Raw genomic sequence first — 23243 nt, forward strand, 5'->3', positions numbered from 1 at the left:
CATTGAACATTGAACATTAAATATCGAACATTGACTAGCGTGAGAAAATGAGCGAATACGAATTCACAACTGTTCCTGTCAAACGTCTTGGAGACTCTGGACTCAAGATATCCAATGTGGTTGTTGGCTGCATGGGGTTTGGGTCGAAGCAATGGTTTGACTGGGTAGAGGACGACGAGGAGAAGATCTTTGGGATCTTAAAGAAGTGCTACGACCATGGGATCAGGACATTTGATACAGCAGACTGCTACTCCAACGGCAGGTCTGAGGAGATTTTGGGCAGGTTTATCAAGAAGTACAATATCAAGAGAGACAGAATTGTGATCTTGTCCAAGGGCTTTTTGTACGTCAACGATGAGGACATGGGCTGCAACTTCGGCAACTACCACAAGTATCCTCAGATCGACTCGATCAACTCCAAGGGCTTGTCGAGAAAACACATATTGGATGCTGCTGAGGCCTCTGCAAAGAGATTGGGCACATACATGGACGTGTACCAGATCCACCGATACGACCCAGAGACAACACCAAGGGAGATTATGAAGGCGCTCAACGACGTTGTGGAAAAGGGCTACGCCAGATATATTGGAGCGTCGTCGATGAAGGCATACCAGTTCATTGAACTCCAGTTTGTTGCTGAGCAGAACAATTGGCACAAGTTCATATCGATGCAGAACTACAACAACTTGTTGTACCGAGAGGAGGAAAGAGAGATGATTCCATTCTGCCAATCGCATGGTGTGGGCATTATTCCATGGTCGTCCAACGCCAGAGGTATGCTCACTCGTCCCTACGATCCCAATCGCAAGACGTCGAGACAGGAGTCTGAGGCAGCAATCATGGAGTTGTTGTTTGGGAACATGAAGCCTGAGAGCGACATCGAGATCATCAATCGAGTTGAGAAGTTGGCCAAGAAGAAGAAAGTGTCGATGGCATCAATTTCAATTGCCTGGTGTGTTGCAAAGGACTACTCGCCCATTGTTGGGCTCAGCTCGGAGAGAAGAGTGGACGATCTTGTTGTTGGAGCCAATTTGATATTGTCTGATGAGGAGGTTCAATATCTCGAGGAGCCCTATCAAGCCAAGGATTTCATCATCTTATGATTGCATTTCATATTGATTGCATTTTATATCGATTGTGCTTCATGTGCTCCATACTGATTGTGCTTCATGTGCTCCATACTGATTGTGCTTCATATTAATTGCTACCTGTTTATTTTGATATTCTACAATTTTTGCAAATGTTTATATATATCTGATATAAAACAAATATATTCTCTTTTATCAATTTTCCATCTATCTTCCTCTATAACATTTTAGTAAGTTTAATTTTAATTAAATTCTAAGTTTTGATAAAAGCAAAAACCTTAGACTGAACAAAAATTATATGGATTTTTCAGTTAATATGTTCTACATCAAATGGATTATTGAGTTGTTGCAGTTTAAAAAACATACCAGCACTGCTTTGGAAAGCCATGATAACCGTATTATACAGCTAACAGTGGAAATATTACATTAGCCTCAGTTAATTCTGGCTGTTTGAAGCATTTGATGAAGATAATAAATCAACACCAATGAATTTTCCGTTTTTCGTTTTCCACCCAGTGATTATTTAAGTTTGCATATTGAAATTTGTTATCAAAATTTATCACAATCAGCTTTCTCTCATAATGGAACCAGAAAAATTGAAAGTTTTGGCAATAAATGATCTATTTATTGATGACAAGGAATTTAATCTGTTCAGCCAGTCTTTTACAGTTCTTGTAAGCTATTTTCCTTACGAGTTTTTTGTTCATGCCACTAGCATTTTAATATATCTCCACTAACATAATAATGACATTGATTCTTCAAATAGTTTTACACTTTTTTTACAAAAGAGCAATTTATAAAAGACTTGAAAACAAAATATAGCGATGTTAGTGCATTTTGGTTTGCACCTGGTGGAAATGGTGGAATTATGGTAAGTCCTCAAGTGAATTGATGAAAATCGTATTGCTTTTATTGGTACTTTGAGTTAGCGATTACTAATTCATATCTCCTATTCAACAAAATAATAGTCCATGAATGGAATTTTAAAAATAGATAGAGACTTTATTGATCATTTTCCTTCTACATTGAAAGTCATTGCCACATCTTCCAATGGATATGATCATTATGATATCGACTATCTAACTAAAAAAGGAATAATTTTCTGTAATACTCCATCTTTGGCTGCTGATCAAGTTGCCGATTTAGCATTATATTCCACAATATCAGCCTTTCGATTCACCTCAATTGTTGAGAATAACTTTAGAACCTCTTTGAATGCAGCTGGAAACGCATTCTTGTCTAGAAAAGAACTAGAATCTGATTCGTTTGACAATGAAACTGGTATGCCTGTTTTAAAGCCAAACTTAGCTAGCACACCTCCCTTTTTTTCATTAGGTGATTATATTGGAGGCAAAAGAGTCTATTCATTGGAAAACAGAATTGCTGGGATTGTTGGATTGGGAGCTATTGGGAAATTCCTAGCATATAAACTAAATCTGGTTGGAATGAAAATTCATTATACAAAAACAACTGAACTCACCAAAGAAGAGCATTTAAATTTTCACTTTCCATTGACTTATCATCAATCATTTGAAGATATAGCTAAGGTTTCGGATATTTTAATATTTTGTCTTCCATTAACCAAAGAGACTAAGCATTTACTAAGAAAAGAAACCATTGGCCTATGTAAAGATGGTGTTAAAATTGTTAACATTTCCAGAGGCCAAATAATTAACGAAAATGACTTAGTTGAAGCTTTAGAAAATGGAAAAATCAGTTATGCTGCTTTAGATGTTTTTGAGAATGAACCAAATATTCATCCCAAATTATTAAAAAGATGGGATTGTACAATAACACCCCATATCGGCAGTTCAACAGTTGAAAATTTGCAGCTTAGTGCCCATTGCTGTCAAAATAACATTTGCGACATTCTATTAAAAAATGGACCAGGAATTACAAATATAAACAAGTTAGCTTGAATTGCTTTATTAGATTAATTCAAAATAGATTAATATTATTAGATATATATAAACATTTGCAAAAATTGTAGAATATCAAAATAAACAGGTAGCAATTAATATGAAGCACAATCAGTATGGAGCACATGAAGCACAATCAGTATGGAGCACATGAAGCACAATCGATATAAAATGCAATCAATATGAAATGCAATCATAAGATGATGAAATCCTTGGCTTGATAGGGCTCCTCGAGATATTGAACCTCCTCATCAGACAATATCAAATTGGCTCCAACAACAAGATCGTCCACTCTTCTCTCCGAGCTGAGCCCAACAATGGGCGAGTAGTCCTTTGCAACACACCAGGCAATTGAAATTGATGCCATCGACACTTTCTTCTTCTTGGCCAACTTCTCAACTCGATTGATGATCTCGATGTCGCTCTCAGGCTTCATGTTCCCAAACAACAACTCCATGATTGCTGCCTCAGACTCCTGTCTCGACGTCTTGCGATTGGGATCGTAGGGACGAGTGAGCATACCTCTGGCGTTGGACGACCATGGAATAATGCCCACACCATGCGATTGGCAGAATGGAATCATCTCTCTTTCCTCCTCTCGGTACAACAAGTTGTTGTAGTTCTGCATCGATATGAACTTGTGCCAATTGTTCTGCTCAGCAACAAACTGGAGTTCAATGAACTGGTATGCCTTCATCGACGACGCTCCAATATATCTGGCGTAGCCCTTTTCCACAACGTCGTTGAGCGCCTTCATAATCTCCCTTGGTGTTGTCTCTGGGTCGTATCGGTGGATCTGGTACACGTCCATGTATGTGCCCAATCTCTTTGCAGAGGCCTCAGCAGCATCCAATATGTGTTTTCTCGACAAGCCCTTGGAGTTGATCGAGTCGATCTGAGGATACTTGTGGTAGTTGCCGAAGTTGCAGCCCATGTCCTCATCGTTGACGTACAAAAAGCCCTTGGACAAGATCACAATTCTGTCTCTCTTGATATTGTACTTCTTGATAAACCTGCCCAAAATCTCCTCAGACCTGCCGTTGGAGTAGCAGTCTGCTGTATCAAATGTCCTGATCCCATGGTCGTAGCACTTCTTTAAGATCCCAAAGATCTTCTCCTCGTCGTCCTCTACCCAGTCAAACCATTGCTTCGACCCAAACCCCATGCAGCCAACAACCACATTGGATATCTTGAGTCCAGAGTCTCCAAGACGTTTGACAGGAACAGTTGTGAATTCGTATTCGCTCATTTTCTCACGCTAGTCAATGTTCGATATTTAATGTTCAATGTTCAATGTTCAATGTTCAATGTTCACCAAGTATCAGTGTATCAAGTGGAAAGCACCAAAGTTGTCAATTGAACATTCAAATCTTCGGATATCAACCTATATATATACAGCTCATCAGGAAAGCAACTATAATTGCTGGTTCATAGTATATCCGTTAAAAGTCATGTTGTAGTTTTAACGGTTTTCCACTGCTTGCAACGTATTTTAAGCACTTTTTATGTTATTTCATAGACATTTAGAGTCTGATTATAACAATTGAGCATTGACCAAGGTGTTTCTAATGCATAGAATCAATAAAATCTGTTGCTGATAGGCGGAAGCTCCGGTTACTCTCGATAGACTAAATACTGAGCCTGTTCCAATTATGTTGTAGACTATGCAAATTGTTTTAAAAAAAGTAATCAATAGAAAAGAAAATCAGTGAAAGTATTTATTCATTGCTCTTCTTTGGAGGGAATTTGACCACTATCTAAAATGAAAGCGCTTTTCTTTTAGTGTTGATGTATGAGGATGCTCGCAAGTCAATTTGTCCCCTGGAGCTAGTATTCTCTTTGCTTTAGCTCATTTCGCTTCAATCAGCGCAACCATTGATGCTATTGCAGTGATTTCGAAGACTGCTTTGTCCACATAAATGTGGAATCATTTCAACCAGGAGGTCAGAATCGAGCAACTGAGTTCCTGTTCCTCTTGCTATGTCTCATCCAGCTTGAAGCAGTGACAGCTGGAGCCAGCCCAATCGCGTAAAGCTCTTGCTCTTCTGCGTGTGGATTGAAACCGAAGCTGCTGCCTCTGCTGCTTCTGCTGCTTCTGCCTCCAGATCTCACCAAACACCTCTTTTCTGTTCGCTATCTCTGAACTGCCGTAAAATGCAACAAAACCTTATCCGAACCGTGGAAACTCTCCTGGCTTCCCTTAACTGTCCCTTATTTTGTATATGATTAGCTTCATCAACAATAAAACAACACTTCCAACTCTTCACTTTACTTATATCAGTCTCTTAAAGCACTTTGTAACAGGTCTGCTATGTCATCTGCAGTCTGGTTTTCCTTTTCAATATGATAGACCCAAGAATAAGATTAAGAAATTCCATAATCAATGGCAAGTTGATTATCGTCAAAAGATTGCTACGAAGATACCCTGAGCTACTAGAAAATATCGATTCATCAAATGGATGGTCTTCATTGCACTATGCTTCCTTCCATGGTCAGTATCTTATCTGTTTGTTCTTGATATCTTTGGGTCATGATAAGGATGAAATACATGTAACTTTCAAGGACAATACCTGCGTTCATTTGGCTATACTAAACAATTACCATCAGACTTTGCACCTATTGCTCCAGCAAAATCCAAAGTTTAAATCAAAATATTTGAATTTCAAAAACAAAGATTTCGAAACTCCACTACACTTTGCTAGCAGAGTTGGGGCAGTAGAATGTTTGGATTTGTTGTTGGATTTGGGTGCAAACATTAATGCTTTGGACATCAATGGCAACACTGCTTTGCATCTAGCAACAAGATATGGAAATATAAACTGCATTAAAAGTTTGCTTCTATATGGGTCTGACTTTGATATGAAAAACGTCGACGACTGGTTGCCTGTTCAGTTGGCCCCTTCAAATGACATTAAAATGTTTTTTAATGATCTAGAAAGGTCAATTAAAAATGGCGACATTCAATTACAGAAAATTGATAATAGTTTTAAAAAGGCTTCAAATAGAAATAATCTTAATAACAATAACAATAACAACAACAATAGCAATAGCAATGCTAATGATAATGCTAATGATAATGCTAATGCCAATATCAATGCAAGTTCAAATTCAAATACCAACTCTAATAGCATTAATAACATTATGTTCACAAGTAATAATAGTTCAAAAAATTTCACAAATAGCAATCGCACCTCAATAATAACTACAAGCTATACTCCAAGTTTAATTTCATCTGCTAGTTTTCATCCTTATAGCAGCAAATCTGTTAATTCTATTCATTCAATATCTCCCATTAAAAAGCTACCTCAAACTCCTAATAATAATTTTTCGTTCAATTCAGCATTCACATCACCAAAAACTACATTTAACCTGAAGACCCACACAAACTCTTTGCCACCATTGCCGATAATAACTTCATCAAAAAACAAGCAGCAACAGCAGCAGCATCAACTCAAAACAAACTCCGAACCGATCCTTGAATATCAAGAACAACAGTTAAACGATTATAACAGTTTTGATCACAGAAATCATCTGCTCGATGATACATCGTCTTTATTATCAAGTAAACCTTCAATACCTGATCAATTTCTAAATATAGTTCCTACGACTCCCAAAGCTCCGTCAAAACCATTTGCCAATGAACCAAACAGCACAACTTCGCCGTTATCACTAAAATCGATAACATCAGTTTTGAGTAAAAGACCTGTATCACCGTTAAATGATGATCATCATAGCAATAATAATCATAACCACAATCATGCTGGGTTTAATTTGCCTAAAAAGCTAACTAGGTTTAGGTCTAATTCAAATCTTAATGGAATAAATGGTAATAGTAACAATAATAATAATAATCTTAATAATAATTTTAGTAACAATCTTAATAGCAATCTCAATACTAACATTAATACAAGATCCAGATCATCATCAATTGTTTCAAATTTTAGAAATCATTCTAATTCGATTGGATCATTTTTTTCATCACACAATGGAAATACTAGTAATAATTTAAATAATAATGGAAATTTTAATGGGGGTAGAAACTTATCCAAAATTAATTCAAATTCTAGTTTAAAGAGTCGATCAAAGAGCCCATTATCAAGGAGATCGCCACAGAAGTCAATAAAACTAACAAGAAGTTTACTTAATTTTAACTTGACTGGTGATAGTATACATGAAAATATTAATGGAGACGAATACGATTATGAAATTTATCACAATAACAATGATCTTTTGATGCCCCCACCAATTACACAGCAACAGGGAAATAATAGTAATAGTAATAATCTTGATAATAATAATAATAATAATATGACTAATAATAATTATCACAAACAATCATTATCAGCGCTTTTATCCATACCAATATCAAATTTGAATAAACATAAGCGTAATTTAAATGCCGATTAAACTATGGTTTAATGCAGAGTTTATTATAGAGATAGAATAAATTTTAATGATAACGAATTATAATATAGTGTGATATACTAATGTAAGAATGTAAGAATGTAATAATATAATAATAATATAATATTTATTAAAAAAAATTTAATTTTTAATTTTAATTTTAATTTTAATTCATAAATTGATAAAATATTATAATATAATTTACAAAAAAAAAGAAATAAAAAAAGAAAAATAAAAAAAAAAGAAATTTTAAGAAGGAAAATGGAATAAGAATAAAATAGGAAATGAAACATGACAATGTGGTAATATGGAAATTGAAATTATAGAAAAAAGTAATGAATAGGAGAATAAGAAAATAAGACAGATAAATTAGCTAGGTTGATAATCAATTGATTGATAATACAGATATTCAGATAATATATATATTATGGTTATAGTGATTGTAATTATTTCAATTATTGAATATCCCAATTAAGATCCAATCTTCCATCTGGAGCTTTATAATTTTGGAATTTTTCGATAACCTCGTCAACAGTATTAGCGAAAACTAAAATTTGACTTTGACCAAGACCAACAAAACCTGTACCTACACAAGATTTTAAAAAGACTTTAAGTCCATCATAAAAACCATCGATATTAAAAACAATAATAGGCTTTGAGTGGATTCCCAATTGAGACCAGGTAACGATTTCCATCAACTCTTCAAGAGTACCATAACCACCAGGCAAAGCAATGAAACCGTCAGCTTCCTTGCCCATGAGTCTCTTTCTCGTGTGCATGTCCTGAACAACAGTGGTTTTCCCGTATTGGCCACTAAGGGTGGAGCTGTGTCTTTCTCTTTCGAACAATGGATGAGGAATCACCCCATGGACGTACCCTTTGTGGTTGATGACAGTTCTAGCAACTTGACCCATAAGACCCAAATCGCCTCCACCGTAGATGACTCCATAGTTTAGACTAGCCAATTTGATTGCTAGATTCTCGGTTTCCTCCATAAACAAAGGAGACGAGCCATCTCTGGAACCACAGAAAACACAAAGGGTTTTCTCAGGCTTGTTGGGAAATTGGTGATTGGTGGTGGATAAGATCTTTGGATCGTCAGATTGGTCGGCAGTCATGATGTGAAAGAAGTCGAATAGAATTGATTAGAATCAAGTGGAATCGAAAGAAATCCAAGCAGAAAGAGTGTATCGAGTCAAGGAGAATAATTTGAGCTCAATTGCGTCGAAAGATTGCTACACTCAAAGAGAAGGGAAGAATATGGACCTTATATATTCTCCTTCAGCAAACAGCGATAAGCGCCCACAAAAAAGGATTCTTCGGCCCGCGGAGATACTTTTGTTAGAGCACTTTTAAAGTTACCACATCAGATCAACCTCTCCAAAAAGATCCAAAAAGATCCAGCACAGCGATTCGGAATCTTGCATCCAAAGCAAAACGCCCTAAATCCTGCTCTCTTTGGACAAAATACTCCATTTCTTTCCTTCCACGAAAGAAACCATGATTTGCTGTATTCAAACTCTCGCAAATTGCACGTGATTGTAAGTAAGGTCGGAATAGTCCGGTCGAAACAGAAACAACAAAACATCACGCGATCTGCTTACGTCAGCGCTTTCCGCTTTGGGTGCACGATATAATCAGAGCTGGATGGTGTGGGCTGGAGGTGGAAAATGGAGGTAGAAAATGGCCTCCTCAAGCTCGTCTCACAGCCAGAACTTGGATCCCATTGCGCTTCCTGTCAGGCTCAGCACGTCTAGTGTGCGACCCTTTGCCTACAGAATCTTGTCCAAGACCTATGGCTTGCACATCAAGTCCTCTGCTTTGCAAGTCTTGACTGACTACATCGGCAGGACCTATGGTTCCAACTGGAAATCTCCCAAATCGTTGGCATTTATCGAGGATGTTGCAAAGTACTGGAAGATCAAGTTCCAATCAAACACAAATTTATTCATTGATGGTGAAAACTTAAAGATTGTTATCAGCGAGATCAATAAGCAAAAAGCACAAGAGTCGAGCCATAACGCGAAAACCAACATTCTCTCAAGTGACAGCTTGAGATCAGACACTTTTGTCGATTTGCAGAACAACGTCTCTCAAATCAATATCAACGACGAATCACGCGTCATTGATAGTGAGGACGCTCCTGGTGATACTCAAATCGTCACACAATCAAATGAATTGGAGAAAAGTTTTAAAATCAAATGGCAAAATTTTTACAAAGTGCTAGATACCAATAGTCAATATATCTACAAATACAACAATTTAAGAAAACAGTTTCAACTAATTTACAGTCCCTTTTTTTTAGATAATAAGGCTAAAAATCAGCCCATAAGCAATAAAAACAATACAATTAATGATTCTTTGCTTTCTTTCAAGCTACCTTCAATAGACGATATCCTATCAAAAAACTTAAATCGTTATCATTTAATTTACGAAAGACTATTGAGAAATGACAATTACATAGTAGACTTTAATTCTTTTTCTTCTTTATATTACTCAAATAACATTGACGACACCGAAAATACTCACCACAATAATATTGATAACATTAAAAAAATTTCTCTAATAAAAAATCTTCTAGGTAGACATGGTGAATCCTTTTTAATCTTTGGTCTTTTGAATAAAAATCAATTTGGAAACTACCAATTAAACGATTCATCTGGCTTGATTCAATTGGATTTCAGATCTTGTAACTCAATTAATAATTCCTTTTACTTTCTAGGTTGTTACTTGTTATGTAAAGGAACATACTTGAATTTTGGCGGTATTTCAAATTTTCTCGTTAAATTAATTTATCATCCCTTGCCAGAAAAGAGATCACTGACATTAAACAACTTTGGTAACATAGATTTCAATAACATTTACAATAATAACTATTTGGATTTTTTTGATAATAATAATAATAATAATGATGATGATGATGATGATGATAACAACAATAATAACAATAACAATTTTATTAAAATTATTACAAGGCCAAATAAAATCATCAGCAGCAATAATAACAATAATAATAGTGCCGGTGGTAGAAATCTAAATAATTCAATTATTTACAATGAATTACCAAGAATAAATCTAAATTTACTAGAAAAAATTTATGATTTTGAACATTCTCTAAGACAAAAATATGAAAACTCATTCTCTTTACCTATTAATACCATTAATAATAACATCAATCTGAATAACCCTTTACATAAAATTATCATATTAGGCTCAAATTGTTTCTTAGACAATCCTAATTACTATTTAGTTTTAAATAAATTATTTGAAAAAATTTCAAATGATTTAAACAACCTACCATTATCAATAGTATTTTCCGGCTCTTTTATTTTAAATTCTTTTGAATTAACCTCTTTTAATGAATCAAGCACTGCGTCTTCAACAAATTATAAATCGTTTTTTGATTCTTTAGCTTTACTATTATCAAAATATCCCTTGATTTGTTCAAATGTTCATTTTATTTTTGTTCCTGGCGAAAATGATCCTTTCAATTCACTAGTATCTCAGGGCTCAAAATCTTTATTATTTCCATTAAATAAATTACCTGATATTTTTTTTAGTAGATTGAAAAGATTGATTAAAAATTTTCAATTAGTGACAAATCCTTTTAAAATATACTATTTAAGTCAAGAGTTGGTAGTTTTTAGAGATGATATTTATGAAAGAATTAAAAGGAATGAAATTGAATTTCAAGGTGATTTAGATCAACAAAATGAAAATGAAAATGAAAATGAAAATGAAAATGGAATCGACATTGATACTGATATCTATACTAACAATGAAAATCAAATTGTCTTAGAAATTGACTCTGATAAAGAGCTTGAGAATCAAAACGTTGATAAGTCATTGCTAAATCAGCAAAAGAGAGGTGAATCAATTCTAGATAACTTGACTAAAAAAAAAATTGACCAGATTTCAAAGACAAGTTCATTTAAATTAAATTCAAATAAATTAGTCAAAACTATAATTAACCAATCTCATTTAGTACCTTTTGGTTCTGATATCGTGCCGATAAATTCAAAGTTTGATCAACTATTAACTTTAATTCCATCACCCAATACTTTAATACTTTTGGATTCAAGTATTGATTTCTTTGATATCAATTATATGGGCACAAAAGTTATTAATGTGGGAAAACTATTTGATGACGTAAAAAGAAAAATGAACTATGTTGAGTATTTCCCTGTTTTGAAAAAATGTGAGTATCAGGAAATATACTATTAATATAAGAAAATAGAAATAAAACCGTGTTAACATTTAGTTTATTGATATATTTATAATCATAATCACATATATCTATAAGTTAAGTTTATATATATATGTACTAAAGTAATGAACATTAAAAATCCAACATCAATTGTTTAAATTGCCAAAAGAAAAAAAAAAAAAAAAACTCACAAAATAAAAAAGGGCATAGAGAACTAAAAATTAAAAATATTATGAAAGCAACAAAAAAAAAATATCTTTGTGTATAAAACAAGTATGGTTAATAGTAAAAGTGAAATTTGAAATATAAAACAAAATAAGATTGGCAAAAAAATAGAAATAAAAATAAAATAAAAATAAATGATAACAAAAGGAATAATAAATAATTGCGTAAAGCTTTGGAATATTTATCATGTTAACATCATACAAAGAATATCAATTTTATTAGAATAAGGGCAATGTTAATAGTTAAAATCAACATAATGTTCAGAGGTGGAAATGTTTTTATCGTACAAAAATCGTTCAATTTGTGTAAAAATTGGAAAATTTGATTTTAGGGAAAATTTTGTTGATTTGTTGAAATAATTCAAAGAAGGGTTTTTTAATTTGTTTTACGAAATCATTTTTTTTTCTTCAATAAGAAATTTTCAGTACCGTAAACTCTGTCATCATTTTTTCCTTCAACAGTGTTTCTAATTTTTTCCATTTTTTCTATTTGTTTTTCCCAAGTTTGTTTTTCTTTTTTTTTTGATTTATCAAATAATTCTCTTTCAGGTTTTCTATAGGAACCGCCTAATCTATCCCACAAGGTTGTGAATTGACCATAATTATAGTTGAAATATAAATGGTGGACAGTATGACAAGCAGCACCATTGACAACTGGGTCATTAGTTAAGTATTCACCATCATGAATCATTACGGTCCAAAAATTAACAAAGGTGAACAAAATCAAATATGAGACTTTATTCAAGGGAAATAAAGCAGGATAAATATGATAAGGAACAGATTGAAAATAACCATCAAATGGGTTGAAAGCATGAGAAGCAAAGGGAGTTGTGACGATCCATTTATGGTGTGGTTTATGGAACATTTTATAAACTTTTGGCCAGTGCAACCATCTGTGAATTAAGTAAATTCCGCAATCTGTAAACATAATAAAAGTGAAGTATTCAAAGAAGATGGCTTTCCAACCATAAGGCCAAGCACCAGAAGTTTCATTGACGTTTAGATATAAATTTGAATATCCATTAATATCAAGCATAAACCAAGGAACAGTGCAAAGAACCATGATGGGAATCGCAGAAACTGCCTGTTTTATTTCAAGAGACATTTGATTTTTAAGATATCTTGGATGGTTAAAGATTTCCTTATCAAACACATATCTATAGGAAAAAGTTGCACAAGTTAAATAGAGAATCCAACCAAATATAGTCATCACTATCATCAAACTTAAGAATTCTCTAAATAGATGATTTCTACTGAAAATTGAAAGATACATATCTTCATTTTCTGGAAAAAATTTAGCAAAATAACCGTATATATCCTTTTCAGTGATATATTCTTTGGTCAATTTAATTAGATGCTCATTATCATCATTTAAGCTAGATTGTTTTTGTAGTTGAATGTAATCATTTAATGTTGAAGAATAATTTCCCAACTTGAGATTTTTAGAAATCGAAGTTGGTAAATGGCCATTCAATGAAATGGGGAAAAGAGAGGCGTAAAATTTATCGAAAATATAATAATCAAATCCTTCTAACACTATGTCCATGGTTGATAGGTTGATTTATAAGCGAATTATTATCAACGAAAGCAGTGTAACTAAAGCTAAAAAAAAAAGAATATTAGCAAAGAAAAGCAAAATTAGAGCAAAAACCTAATCACTTTTTTGTCAAGATATTTGTGATAAAGAATTCAAAACGCTCGATGATATTTCAAACAAAAAATATAAATGCAATATAATAAAAATAAAAAGGTGAAAAAAATTGTAAATATATATTTAATTTTTGTTGAAAGCAATTTTACCAGTTTCTCTCTGTGTTTGTCGAAGATGGGGTGATATGAAAAAATGGCCAATGTTAAACAGAGCGCATCCGTTGCGCTCGTTCCCAGTGCTAACAAATTTCGTTTATAGTCGTTTCGTCGTAGCGCTGAATCAGATGTTCTGGGCAAGATCCTCCACTTCCCTTTCCAAATCAATTCCGAACATGTCCCAATGAAGCAAGTTCCGGCTTGATAAATGCTAAGAGTGGTCTAACGTTGAAATGCTAACAAATGCGGGACGTAATTATATTTAATTTTAATTTTAAACTTTTTACAATTTTTCTAAATTTATTTCTATTAACAATTATAACAATTCATATATCATCGAATTAGCGCCGTGGCGCAGCGGAAGCGCGCAGGGCTCATAACCCTGATGTCCCTGGATCGAAACCAGGCGGCGCTATGTTTTATTTGCTTATATTTGTTAAAATTCATGTTTTTTGGTTAATTTTTATTTAGCTGTATAATTTAGATAAGTATAAGTCTTTTTTATCGTCATCCAGCTTTTCAAAAATTCGGTAAAGCCAATAACTTTTTACTCAATTCTTTATGCCATGTTTCTGCGAATTTTTTTGACAAATTCATAAACAACGCTTCAAATGTTTCGTATTTTCTGTCAAGATACATTGTAATGGGCGACACTTGTTTGGCATACCATCCACTACTATTAAAAAACACATTATATTCATTATTTTCAAACGTTTTTATATTGAGATATTCAACGGCGTCATTTTTTTTGTTTTCGGTATTGTTTTTAAAGTTGTTTTTTGTATTTGAATTAACCGAATCAATAAAGACAATATTGGATTCAATCATTGGGATTTCTTTTCGATTTTTTCTTAATTTTATTTCTTTAAAAAAGTTTTCATATTCTGCAATCATTTGGTTTAACTCATTCATTTTGAAAATCACTTATATGTTGTTTTTCTTTGATTTGTTATTAAAATTGTTTCCAATCTCCTTTGTGTTATAATTTCCCCAATTAAAGTGTATTAAATAGTCACATGACTTTTTTGAAAACGATATTTTTTTCATTCGACATGATTAATCAGTCTCAGAATATAAAGATTAAGAAAACAATAGAAAAATAAACCATCAAGATGTTGCTATCCAAAATTGGTGTTTCATCTTTGAAACCTAATAATCTAGCTTCTTTTAAATTTGTGAATTCATACATTCAAAAGGCTGGTTATCAAATTTTAAGAAATAAAAGAAAGATAATTCCTGTTTATAAACCGCTCCCACACCAAGTCAAATATAATACAAGTGTTTTATTAGAAGATTGGAAAAATACCAAATATGATACGTACGATCCAACGGGATGGAGAAGAAAGTTATTAATGAAAAGTTCTAGTGAATTATTAAGAAGTGGTGATATAGTTAAAGTCACATTTAAAAATTCATCTTCAAATCCACCATTTTTCGGCTATATTTTATCAGTTACTAAAAGAGGTTTGGATTCAAGTTTATTATTGAGAAATAAAATCACTAAACTAGGTGTTGAATTGAGAGTTAAAGTATTCTCTCCACTAGTTGAAAGAATTGATGTGGTTAGTAAACCAGAGAAACGTAATAAGAGATCTAGACATTATTATATTAGAGGTACCAGACTAGATGTTCCTGATTTGGAAGCCCATATGAAATCTTTAAGAGCCAAGCATCGCTAAATATAAACACAATTACATATTCATTATTTTGTAAATAAATATTGCTTTACTTTTAATTCAACAAATACTATTTTATAGTTATATAAACATAACCTCTAACATCCAAATAATTGGATTTTGTTAGTTGAGGAAACTAAATGTATGGAATACAGTATTATGCATGTAAAAGCAGATATCCAAACTCCTGGCTTTTCCATCATCAAAAAAATTTCAAAAAAAAAGTTTTCCATCAATTGAAACAAATCAAAATAGCCTAATAATTGTTTATCTCCAAAGCTGATAATTAACAGAAAAGAAAACTTATAAATTGGAGATTGAAGATTGGAATTAAAATATAATAAAACCATATTACAATGTCGAGACCTGAAGAAATAGCACCACCAGAAGTATTTTATAATGAAGTGGAATCACAGAAATATACATCCAATACTCGTATTCAACAAATCCAGGCCGAAATGACGCTTCGATCATTGGAATTGCTAAATTTGTCATCGACAGCTGAATTTATACTTGATATTGGATGTGGATCTGGGTTATCTGGAGAAATATTGACAGAAGAAGGCTATAACTGGATAGGAATGGATATTTCACCAAACATGTTAATAACAGCTCTCAATAGAGAGGTTGATGGAGACTTGTTACTAAGTGATATAGGAGATGGAGTCCCATTTCGAGCAGGAACCTTTGATGCTGCAATATCAATTTCAGCAATTCAATGGTTGTGTAATGCAGACACATCCAATGCAGATCCCAAAAAAAGATTGATGCGATTTTTTAATTCTCTATTCTCAAGTCTCAAAAGAGGTGGGAAATTTGTTGCACAATTCTATCCCAAAAATGACAAACAAATTGACTTGATCCAGCATAGTGCAAGAGTAGCTGGGTTTAGTGGTGGTTTAGTTATTGACAATCCAGACAGCAAGAAAAATAAAAAATACTATCTTGTTCTTACAGCTGGTGTATCAGAGAAAGCAGTCAATTTAGAAGGAGTGATGATGGATGCTCCTGTGGTCAAAAAGAAATTGAGTGTCAAACAACGAAAAGAACTAGAAAGCACAAGAGAGTTTATCAAGAGAAAGAAGGACTTGATGATAAAAAGAGGAAAAAAAGTGTCCAAGGACTCCAAGTTCACTGGGAGAAAAAGACGCCCTCGTTTTTAGTATATATCTTGTCTGTTGTGTAATAAAGGCTCTTCTGACTTTGCTCTGCTTACAAAACAGGCGCCAGAACCCTCATCAGAAGCACGCTGTTACCCTGCGGAAAGTCGTTTGAGGTGGTATAAAAGTTGCTTTCTTTCCACTGTCTGAGCTTTTCCAACGTTTCGAAACACCAAAGGCGTATCAACAGAGCCTTCTTTGGCTAATGGGCTTAGACTGTGTATATGGTATGTTTGTTTGTTTTTTCTTTTACTGATTTCATGCTATTTTTGAATGATGATATAATTTGCGTTTGAAGTTGAAGTAATCAGGGACAACGCCTAGTTCCACATTGGTTTTTCAAATCATGTAAACAGCTTTCTACTGATCAAGAGACATTCAATTGTCTTGATATAATCAGCATGCGTTGGTTTTTTGTTTTTTTTCATAAACATTTGTATTCTGAAGTTTTGATTACTAACATTTGCTATTCTTTTTGATTTGGTATTAGACTTGTTTTCACATGATTGCACAGTATTTTTAAGCTTATTTTTTTCTTTCATTTTCCATTTTCCATTTTAATATCAACTTTTAAATAGATTTATAGTTAATTAATATTTGTATTGCCCATAATGCCTTCTAATCAGGAGATTATTGTAAGTTGTTGCAAAATTTTGTACTGATGTTTTCATTAAACTAACGAGGAATGATTAAATAGTCTGAAAATCGAAGAAAAATACAGGAAAGATTGGATAGATTGAAACGAAAGGATGGAGCAACTATTTCAAGCTTGGGAGAACAACTGGCAAATAAGAAACCTAGAGGTTACAATAACCAATCATTTGGTGTATCTAATTCAAATTCAAATTCAAATTCAAAGTCAAATTCGAACTTGAGCTCAAGCTCAAACTCAAACTCAAACTCAAAGTCCAAAAGATTTGATAAAGAAAAATATTTTGCAAATAAATTTCGGATTAATAGAAAAGATTATATTCAATATGATTTATCTGAGATAAAGGATACAAACGGAGGGTTTATAATCGATAAAAGTGAATTGGATAATGGGAAAAAGACTTTAGAAGAATGGACCAAAGAAAATCAAAATATCACATTTCTAAATAAAAATGATAATAATGAGTTGCCAAAATTTCCTATTGATATTGATTCAGCGCCCAAATGCGAAGATTGCTCATCTATTTTAATTGATGAAGAATTCTTGAAAATATACAAGTGTAAAGTTTGTAAAAACTGCAAGAAAAAAAATCCCGATAGATATTCGTTGCTAACCAAAACCGAGTGTAAACAAGATTACTTTTTAACTGAATCCGAGTTGAATGATGTTGATATTTTGCCGAGAAAGGAGAAGGACAATCCACATTACAAGTATAATAAAATGAAGTTGTATTTGAGGTATCAAGTGGAAGAATTTGCATTTAAAAAATGGGGAGGCGAAGACGGGTTGGATAAGGAATGGGTAAGAAGAGAAGAGGTTAAAAATATTAAAAAGAGTAAAGAGTTTGAGAAAAAGTTGTTGGAGATTCGAAAACGAACTCGAGCAGAAGAGTTTACGAGAAGATTCAAGGCGAGAGAGGGAGCAAGTGAGCATCAGCATGATTGGTCTCAAGCATTTGGTGGTAATGGAGATGATGAGAAATATGAGGAAAATATGATAAGGAGAAAATGTAAGATTTGTGGATTAGAAACTGAAGAGATTATATTTTGATTGAGTTAAAGAAAATACCAATATTTCTAATTAAAACATTTTGGACAAACAATTGGAGTATATAAAAATACAAATGTAATAAAATAAAATAAAGTAAACAAACAAAAAGATAAACTGAAATTAAGTAGATTAGGTAAAAAGAAAATGAGTCAATGAACAGCGTTAACCCACAAAACAAAAACAAAAACAAAACAAAACAAAACAAAACAAAAATAATCAAGAAATCAAGACAAAAAAGAAATAGAATGATAAATAAAAAAATATAAAGAGATTTGATCAGGTCAATAAAGTTAAATAGATTATAAATGAATAGACAGCATTATTTATTAAAATTCTGATAATGTTTTTAATAAGTTTGGATGGTAAATTTAATGATAATTAGTAATTTTCTAATACTTCAAAGACATCTTTCATGAAATCGAAATAAGGAATTTCAGCTACACCTCTCTTTTGAGAGTCGTATCTTTCAAATATTTTAGTTATTGCGATTATGACCAAGACACTTTCAATGAAGGCGTCGAATTTCATTTCATTTGAGGTAGAGTATTTGGTGAAGACAAATTTAGTTAATTCGGAAGGCAATTCAAAGCCTAGTTGAGATAGACCCTTTGCAAATTCAGCAAATTCAATTGTTGAGCTTTGGTTTTCATCTTGGTTTTGAAAGACTTGTTTCCATTTGAGGACATGTTTATAGATGATTTTGAAGTCGGTGAAATCGATGTAGAAAGTGTTTAGATTTGATATTTTTAAATTTTTTGATCTATCGGGTAGACAGTATTTGACTAGAGTTTTAATTGAGGAAGCGGAGAAAATTGAATTATCATCGTTTTTAATTGAGTTTCTTAATTCCTCAAAGGATATAGCACCATCTCTATCAGAGTCAATTCTGTTGAAGATGACATACACTTGTTGGTCTTCACTGATGAATTTACGAGGAGCAGGTGGTTGTTGTTGTTGCTGTTGCTGTGGTGGTGGTGGTTGTTGAGGCATTGGGCCCGTAAGAGTTGGGATCATAGGCATTTGGTTTACGCTTGTATATTGAACAGAGTGTCTATGATTGATACTTTGTGGAGACATGGGATATTGAGGTTGCTGTTGGTACTGTTGTTGATATTGTTGGTATTGTTGATTTTGAGGATAATTTGGAGCCGGGCCTCCGGTAAGATTTCGAGCAGGAAATATAGGTTGGTAATTTGTCGGTTGTTGTTGTTGTTGATAATTAGCAGGCTGTTGTTGATAGTTTGTGGGTTGTGGTTGTTGGTAGTTTGTAGGTTGTTGGTAGTTTGTAGGTTGTTGATTGGGATAAGATCTTTGGTTTTGATTTTGATTTTGGTTGAGATTATAATTGTTGCCAGTTGAATTTGGAGAAGGGGTTTTTCTCCTTAAACTTGTATGTTTTTGATTTTTTTCATAATCAGGAATTGGCAATGGACCACCATTTTGTAGGGCCAATTTGTACTGGTTGGCATTTTGCATTGTGTCTAGACAAGAAGCATCAGATATGGGTTTTCTATGGGTTTTGCCATTGGTTTTGTTTTGCTGCAAAGGCTTTGGTTCAATCAAATTCTCGCTTGATTTTGATCTATGCAAATCCTGGGGAGTGGTAAATACCTGCGATGAAAAAAAACCGGAAAGAGCCAGAAAAAAAGGCAATGAAAAAGAGTGTTAGTAGTGCTGGCAATGGTCGAGGTGTTGGAAGCAGAGGACTCAAAAAAAGGTACTTACCACCAAGTCGTCGCCTCTGAAGCTGCTCATTATTGGTTAGAAGAGAGGAAATAGGAGAGGTGAAAGACAGGAAAAGACAGGGGAAAGTGGATATATATAGGGCTGGCGCAGAGCGTGGCGAAGAAAAAAGAGCAGAAAAGGGAGCAACTGGGGCAGGAGAAGAAGAAGGTGCAACAGTCCGACGCAAGATCCAGAACCAAGAGCGTGGGAACAACAAGATATAAATAGCCTCAAGACAAAATCTTGGAAGCACCGACGGATCGAAACAGGGCTGTTCGGCGGACAATCGGGCGCAGAATGAGGGCGCTTTGGGCTGTCGCGCGCTACTTCTGCTTCTTGTGGCTGTTGTGGCGCTGGCGATGCACAAGGCCCTGGATGTGCTGCCGGAGCTGCTCCTCAGGGTGTTCGCTCAGCAAAATGGCCTCCAACTGCTGTCGCTGTTCGCTGGACATGTTGGCGTCCTCCATGTGCTCAAACGAGTACCGAACCTGGCTGGCCATTTCGTTCACCAACTGCTGCTCGCTGGCTGCCATTTCGCTGGAGCCCGGGCTGCTGCCCTGCTGGCTCTGGTCACCCAAGGACCTCAAATAGTCCACGATCTCTGGATATTCCATCTCGTTTTCAATGTACTCGACTGGACTGAGTCCTTCGTTGTTTTTGGTCCCCAAATTGGCATGAAACTCTTCAACCACAACTTTCGCCATAGACAACTCCTCCACATGGTGCAATGGTGTATCGCCGTCGTTATCCTGGATGTTTATATCTCCATTATACTTGTTGATCAACAACCGTAACAACTCTATATTATTATAACTCACTGAAGCGTGGATTGGTGTGTACCCATTTTCGTCTTTAGAATTGGCTGTATATTGTCCGCTATTCAAATACTGTAAAACCTGCTCAATTTCATTGTCTGCAGCTGCTATCCATATGTTACTTTTCATCTTTAATCGATCCACTTTACTCAGCTTCTTCAGTCAGTAGTATGTCTATGATAATGACGCTTATGATATCATCCATATTATGATATATTGTAATTACCAATTATGATTTTGCTACTGAAAAACTTTTCAGTTACCCGTCTATAGGCCTAATCTGGATTTCTATCCATACTTATCCACTATCGTTACAAATAAAGAAATTTCACTTGAAGAAATAGAAATAGAAATAGAAATAGAAAATTAAAAATACTAAAAAAAATGGCGTCAGATGATATACAAAATACACAAAGTATAGACAAAAATACAAACAATATCAGTGAATCAAAGGCTTTCGACTGGTGGAGAAGAACTGTGCAATACAAAACTGGAATCAGTTTATCTGACCAAGATAAACTTCAATATGAAAAAGATGCCCAAGATAGAAAACAAAAAAGAGATTGTGAAGCATGCTACGAATATCGAGATTGGATGCTACAATACTCCCCCAGCGTTAAATTCATGCTACAGCAAATCAAAGACATATCTCCCAACCCCAACACTCCCTACATTAATGAAAACAATATAATCTGCGAACACTGCAATGAATTTAAAGGTGGTGGTTTCAACTCAGAACTAGGTGTACTAATCTGTCAAAATAGAATCTACAGTAAATGGCAATTGGAAGATATAATGACCCACGAATTAGTTCATGCTTACGATAACTTGAAATTTAAAGTCGATTGGTTCAACCTTCGTCACCATGCTTGCTCAGAAATAAGAGCGAGCTCTCTTAGTGGTGAATGCAGATTTGCTAACCAATTCTTTAAAGGTGCAATGAAAAATTTTAAAAAGGGCCACCAGGAGTGTGTAAAAAGAAGAGCCATTCTTTCTCTCACTAGTAATCCTCAATGTGAAAACAAACAACGAGCTGAAAAAGTCATTGACGAGGTCTGGGAATCTTGCTTTAATGATACAAGGCCATTTGAAAGAATCTTTAGATAATCTTTTAAATTCTCCTCCCTTATCCATATTCAATTCTTGTAAATAAACATATAAAGATATCCACCCCAACGGCTCTATTCGGAAAATCAACAAATTACATAATAACGCGGTATATATCACCTTCATGCATAATAGATCACATGTATGTTTACAAAAATAAACTTTGTTTGTTTTTGATTTGAGTCAATTTGGTAAACATAAACAAACTAATTAATTTAATACATCAAACTAATAACTACATTTGACTATAATGAATATAGCTATATAACTTAACACAACAATCCTATATTTTATATCTTTCGGCTTATTTTTATTGCTTAATTTATGTTTTTTAACTTTTAGCTCTTGTTTCTATACATCTATCTCTCTCTATCTTACTCTATCTCACTCTATCTTACTCTACTAACTTGCTTCCAAATGTCTGCTCTTGATCAAAGAACAATTGAATTACTAACTGAACATTTCGGGTTTCCTCCAATTTCCGTTATAGATGATATATTCAATGCTGTCAATGAACTCATGGCAAAATGTGTCGATGCCATATCAAACTATTTAATTCAATCCTCCCTGAAATTTAACCTAACCGAATTTGATAACAATTTAAAAAACAATTCAAATAGCACCAACTCTTCTAAAAATTTCAAATCTCAATTGAAATCTCAAATCCAAGATGAAATAGATATCGGTACCGCAAAATTAGAAACCCTTCTAGAATCTTCAATAGATAAAAGCTTTGATATCTTTGAATTATACACCTTAAGAAATATATTCAATATCGATTCAAACTTAATCGACAATAACTATCTTATTCTAAATCATCACAAATCTCTTAAATCATTTAATAAAAAGAATATATCAATAAATAAATCAGACTACTTAGATTTAATTGAAAAAATTAATATCCTTGAAAATCATTTGCTAATTCAATTGAAAATTAGAAAAATCTTTTTATCCTATTTATCAAGAGGTAAAAAAATATTAAAATCTTTGAAATTTTATAAAAATTTAATCCTATTCAACAATAACAATAATGGAAATCATAACAAAACTAATCTGAAAAATTTAAGATCTCTATCTCCATTAATTGATTCAATAATTTTCCTAAAATCAGAATCTATAAATTTTTATAACCAATTAAATGATTTATCGATCCAATTTGAAAACAATAATAATAACATTGAAAACAATTTAATGTTGAAAAATAATCCACGAAACATTTACATAGACACTAAATCGTTCAAATTATTACTAAATTCAGATATTCTAAACAATGATCATGAAAAATTAAAGTTTGAAAGAATTTTAAATAACATTCAATTAGAAAATGAAAATAACTTAAATAACATTAATAACTTGTTAAATAATTTAGCATAAAAAAAAATCTCACTTTTCCAAATTGGATTGAATAAA

At 33.3% G+C, this 23243-nt stretch overlaps 16 protein-coding genes and 1 non-coding gene across 17 annotated transcripts; 10 read left to right on the forward strand and 7 right to left on the reverse strand.

The window, feature by feature from the left end:
- Nucleotides 1-47: 47 nt before the first annotated feature.
- Nucleotides 48-1103, forward strand: ASCRUDRAFT_70422 (aldo/keto reductase; the record flags this gene model as incomplete). Its single annotated transcript, XM_020191793.1, has 1 exon — nucleotides 48-1103. One exon carries the CDS (start codon nucleotides 48-50, stop codon nucleotides 1101-1103), a length of 1056 nt encoding a protein of 351 aa, XP_020047528.1.
- Nucleotides 1104-1730: 627 nt separating this feature from the next.
- Nucleotides 1731-3100, forward strand: ASCRUDRAFT_75924 (uncharacterized protein). Its single transcript, XM_020193273.1, has one exon. It carries the CDS (start codon nucleotides 2060-2062, stop codon nucleotides 3005-3007), a length of 948 nt encoding a protein of 315 aa, XP_020047529.1. The 5' UTR covers nucleotides 1731-2059; the 3' UTR covers nucleotides 3008-3100.
- A 100-nt stretch (nucleotides 3101-3200) lies between these two features.
- ASCRUDRAFT_70424 (aldo/keto reductase) lies at nucleotides 3201-4256 on the reverse strand (the record flags this gene model as incomplete). The annotated part of the gene is made up of 1 exon (XM_020191794.1): nucleotides 3201-4256. The coding sequence occupies one exon, from the start codon at nucleotides 4254-4256 to the stop codon at nucleotides 3201-3203; it is 1056 nt and encodes a 351-aa protein (XP_020047530.1).
- Nucleotides 4257-5350: 1094 nt separating this feature from the next.
- Nucleotides 5351-5905, forward strand: ASCRUDRAFT_34618 (ankyrin repeat domain-containing protein; the record flags this gene model as incomplete). The annotated part of the gene is made up of 1 exon (XM_020190536.1): nucleotides 5351-5905. A coding segment is annotated over one exon (555 nt), but the record flags the coding sequence as incomplete, so codon positions are not given.
- A 1761-nt stretch (nucleotides 5906-7666) lies between these two features.
- On the reverse strand, nucleotides 7667-8846 carry LOG1 (Log1p). The gene has a single exon (XM_020193274.1). It carries the CDS (start codon nucleotides 8527-8529, stop codon nucleotides 7867-7869), a length of 663 nt encoding a protein of 220 aa, XP_020047532.1. The 5' UTR covers nucleotides 8530-8846; the 3' UTR covers nucleotides 7667-7866.
- A 248-nt stretch (nucleotides 8847-9094) lies between these two features.
- DPB2 (DNA polymerase epsilon noncatalytic subunit) lies at nucleotides 9095-11635 on the forward strand (the record flags this gene model as incomplete). The annotated part of the gene is made up of 3 exons (XM_020190552.1): nucleotides 9095-10250; nucleotides 10500-11203; nucleotides 11333-11635. 3 exons carry the CDS (start codon nucleotides 9095-9097, stop codon nucleotides 11633-11635), a joined length of 2163 nt encoding a protein of 720 aa, XP_020047533.1.
- A 64-nt stretch (nucleotides 11636-11699) lies between these two features.
- On the reverse strand, nucleotides 11700-12133 carry ASCRUDRAFT_147691 (uncharacterized protein). Its single transcript, XM_020189254.1, has 2 exons — nucleotides 11862-12133; nucleotides 11700-11804 (listed from the first exon to the last, which is right to left on the reverse strand). The coding sequence occupies exons 1-2, from the start codon at nucleotides 12029-12031 to the stop codon at nucleotides 11765-11767; spliced, it is 210 nt and encodes a 69-aa protein (XP_020047534.1). The 5' UTR covers nucleotides 12032-12133; the 3' UTR covers nucleotides 11700-11764.
- On the reverse strand, nucleotides 11817-13556 carry ERG3 (C-5 sterol desaturase). The gene has a single exon (XM_020193275.1). The coding sequence runs from the start codon at nucleotides 13386-13388 to the stop codon at nucleotides 12237-12239; it is 1152 nt and encodes a 383-aa protein (XP_020047535.1). The 5' UTR covers nucleotides 13389-13556; the 3' UTR covers nucleotides 11817-12236.
- A 435-nt stretch (nucleotides 13557-13991) lies between these two features.
- On the forward strand, nucleotides 13992-14063 carry ASCRUDRAFT_t73. The gene has a single exon. It is a non-coding gene; the product is annotated as a tRNA-Met (tRNA).
- An 84-nt stretch (nucleotides 14064-14147) lies between these two features.
- On the reverse strand, nucleotides 14148-14560 carry ASCRUDRAFT_86200 (uncharacterized protein; the record flags this gene model as incomplete). Its single annotated transcript, XM_020194918.1, has 1 exon — nucleotides 14148-14560. The coding sequence occupies one exon, from the start codon at nucleotides 14558-14560 to the stop codon at nucleotides 14168-14170; it is 393 nt and encodes a 130-aa protein (XP_020047536.1). The 3' UTR covers nucleotides 14148-14167.
- A 36-nt stretch (nucleotides 14561-14596) lies between these two features.
- On the forward strand, nucleotides 14597-15516 carry IMG1 (mitochondrial 54S ribosomal protein bL19m). The gene has a single exon (XM_020193276.1). The coding sequence runs from the start codon at nucleotides 14761-14763 to the stop codon at nucleotides 15325-15327; it is 567 nt and encodes a 188-aa protein (XP_020047537.1). The 5' UTR covers nucleotides 14597-14760; the 3' UTR covers nucleotides 15328-15516.
- Nucleotides 15517-15680: 164 nt separating this feature from the next.
- On the forward strand, nucleotides 15681-16487 carry BUD23 (18S rRNA (guanine1575-N7)-methyltransferase; the record flags this gene model as incomplete). The annotated part of the gene is made up of 1 exon (XM_020190556.1): nucleotides 15681-16487. The coding sequence occupies one exon, from the start codon at nucleotides 15681-15683 to the stop codon at nucleotides 16485-16487; it is 807 nt and encodes a 268-aa protein (XP_020047538.1).
- Nucleotides 16488-17436: 949 nt separating this feature from the next.
- On the forward strand, nucleotides 17437-18186 carry RAD14 (DNA repair protein RAD14; the record flags this gene model as incomplete). The annotated part of the gene is made up of 1 exon (XM_020190542.1): nucleotides 17437-18186. A coding segment is annotated over one exon (750 nt), but the record flags the coding sequence as incomplete, so codon positions are not given.
- A 249-nt stretch (nucleotides 18187-18435) lies between these two features.
- Nucleotides 18436-20364, reverse strand: ASCRUDRAFT_75936 (EF-hand). The gene is made up of 2 exons (XM_020193277.1): nucleotides 19912-20364; nucleotides 18436-19797 (listed from the first exon to the last, which is right to left on the reverse strand). Exons 1-2 carry the CDS (start codon nucleotides 19939-19941, stop codon nucleotides 18565-18567), a joined length of 1263 nt encoding a protein of 420 aa, XP_020047540.1. The 5' UTR covers nucleotides 19942-20364; the 3' UTR covers nucleotides 18436-18564.
- ASCRUDRAFT_27122 (uncharacterized protein) lies at nucleotides 20271-20855 on the reverse strand (the record flags this gene model as incomplete). Its single annotated transcript, XM_020189985.1, has 1 exon — nucleotides 20271-20855. A coding segment is annotated over one exon (585 nt), but the record flags the coding sequence as incomplete, so codon positions are not given.
- A 206-nt stretch (nucleotides 20856-21061) lies between these two features.
- Nucleotides 21062-21953, forward strand: ATP23 (putative metalloprotease). The gene has a single exon (XM_020193278.1). The coding sequence runs from the start codon at nucleotides 21111-21113 to the stop codon at nucleotides 21831-21833; it is 723 nt and encodes a 240-aa protein (XP_020047542.1). The 5' UTR covers nucleotides 21062-21110; the 3' UTR covers nucleotides 21834-21953.
- A 297-nt stretch (nucleotides 21954-22250) lies between these two features.
- ASCRUDRAFT_70436 (MIND complex subunit MTW1) lies at nucleotides 22251-23207 on the forward strand (the record flags this gene model as incomplete). The annotated part of the gene is made up of 1 exon (XM_020191795.1): nucleotides 22251-23207. One exon carries the CDS (start codon nucleotides 22251-22253, stop codon nucleotides 23205-23207), a length of 957 nt encoding a protein of 318 aa, XP_020047543.1.
- Between the last annotated feature and the right edge of the window lie 36 nt (nucleotides 23208-23243).

Source organism: Ascoidea rubescens, assembly GCF_001661345.1.
Source record: "Ascoidea rubescens DSM 1968 unplaced genomic scaffold ASCRUscaffold_6, whole genome shotgun sequence".
NCBI lineage: Eukaryota > Fungi > Ascomycota > Saccharomycetes > Ascoideales > Ascoideaceae > Ascoidea > Ascoidea rubescens.

Bases quoted from the DNA above. Each gene is read 5' to 3' on its own strand.
- ASCRUDRAFT_147691 (XM_020189254.1), bottom strand. From the start codon at position 12,031: ATGATAAATATTCCAAAGCTTTACGCAATTATTTATTATTCCTTTTGT. The intron at 11,805-11,861 runs GTTGCTTTCATA...TTATTTTGTGAG, and splicing joins CACAAAGATATTTTTTTTTT to TTTTTTTTTTTTTTTTTCTT.
- ASCRUDRAFT_75936 (XM_020193277.1), bottom strand. From the start codon at position 19,941: ATGAGCAGCTTCAGAGGCGACGACTTGGTG. The intron at 19,798-19,911 runs GTAAGTACCTTT...TTTTCATCGCAG, and splicing joins TCAGAGGCGACGACTTGGTG to GTATTTACCACTCCCCAGGA.
- IMG1 (XM_020193276.1), top strand. From the start codon at position 14,761: ATGTTGCTATCCAAAATTGGTGTTTCATCTTTGAAACCTAATAATCTA.
- ASCRUDRAFT_75924 (XM_020193273.1), top strand. From the start codon at position 2,060: ATGAATGGAATTTTAAAAATAGATAGAGACTTTATTGATCATTTTCCT.
- LOG1 (XM_020193274.1), bottom strand. From the start codon at position 8,529: ATGACTGCCGACCAATCTGACGATCCAAAGATCTTATCCACCACCAAT.
- ATP23 (XM_020193278.1), top strand. From the start codon at position 21,111: ATGGCGTCAGATGATATACAAAATACACAAAGTATAGACAAAAATACA.
- ERG3 (XM_020193275.1), bottom strand. From the start codon at position 13,388: ATGGACATAGTGTTAGAAGGATTTGATTATTATATTTTCGATAAATTT.